A 1,124-nucleotide genomic window follows, 5' to 3' on the forward strand; every position below is an offset into this window, starting at 1 on the left:
GGGGATGCGGGGCCCCGGGGTGGCTGCAGCTATGGGGCGGGGGTTAACTGCGGGGTCCCGGGGCCGTTGCACCGAGGGGTATTTGCGCAGCCCCGGGGGTAACTGCAGCGAGGCGGGGGCAATTGCAGCTGCCCCCAGGGGCGGTTCTGGAGGCACAGGGATAACTTGGGGGGGGCGGAGGGAGCAATTGCAGCGCCCGCGGGGCTGTTTCGCGAGCGTGGAAGTAATTAAGAGGTGGCGACTAATTGCATCGCCCGGGGGCAGTTGCAGGCTTAGCGGGGAACTGCGCGGGGGCAAAGAGAGAAACTCGGGGCGGGGGGGCGTTTGTTATCCCGGGGTTGACGCACGAACGTTTCTTGCAAGAAACGGGGCAAAACCGCACGGTCTGGCAGGGATACGCGTAATCGTGCGGGTGCGGAAGCAGCCGCGGGGGAGCGGGGGGTAGTCGCAGAGCGCGGAGCCTTTCCGGGGTTCACCGGGCGCCGTGCGACGCCGGGGGCAGTTGGACGCGGGGCGGGTAGTGGCAGGACGGGAGCAAAGTGCGGTTTTTTTGGGGTAGTTGCAGCGGTTTGGAGCAGTTGTTCTTTGTGGGATGCAACAGCACGAGCGTTAGTTAAGTATAAAAATGCCAAAGATTTGGAAAAAATACTAATTGAGAGAGTTCAGGTTTTATCGTAAGAGATGTAAAGAGTCGCAAAGCTCAGCGATGGCTGTAAAATCCAAAAGGTGATCGCAGGAACGGAGAAGTAACGGCAGAAAAGGAGAAATCATGGGGGTTGGGAGCGCTTGGTGGGGCTGGGGGCTAGCAGAGGGCGTGCGGGGGGACTTGCCCCCTCCGGCGTGGGGCAGTTTGGGGCCGGGGATCTCCGTGCATCCCTCCGTCCAAGCCCGCGCTGACGCCGTGCCCCCTTGCAGGATAGGCAGAGGGGGCCCATGGCGGCCCCGACCCCCGGAGGGGGGTCCCCGCCGGCGGGCGCCCCGGCTCCCGCCCCGGCGCTGCAGCCCCGCTGGAAGCGGGTGGTGGGCTGGTCGGGCCCCGTGCCCCGGCCCCGGCACGGCCACCGCGCCGTGGCCATCAAGGAGCTCATCGTCGTCTTCGGGGGCGGCAACGAGGGCATCGTCGA

The 1,124-nt window shown here is 65.7% G+C and overlaps 1 protein-coding gene across 1 annotated transcript in view; it reads left to right on the forward strand.

Annotated features, from left to right (window-relative positions):
• Positions 1 to 810: 810 nt before the first annotated feature.
• HCFC1 (host cell factor C1) overlaps positions 811 to 1,124 on the forward strand; it is a 16,468-nt gene continuing 16,154 nt past the window's right edge. Inside the window, exon 1 of the mRNA XM_085322669.1 lies at positions 811 to 1,119. Coding sequence (XP_085178795.1) covers positions 934 to 1,119 — 186 coding nt within the window. The 5' untranslated portion in view covers positions 811 to 933. The remainder of the gene's footprint in view (positions 1,120 to 1,124) is intronic.

Source organism: Rhea americana, unplaced genomic scaffold, assembly GCF_003343005.1.
Source record: "Rhea americana isolate MKP2758 unplaced genomic scaffold, rheAme1 scaffold_795, whole genome shotgun sequence".
Taxonomy (NCBI): domain Eukaryota; kingdom Metazoa; phylum Chordata; class Aves; order Rheiformes; family Rheidae; genus Rhea; species Rhea americana.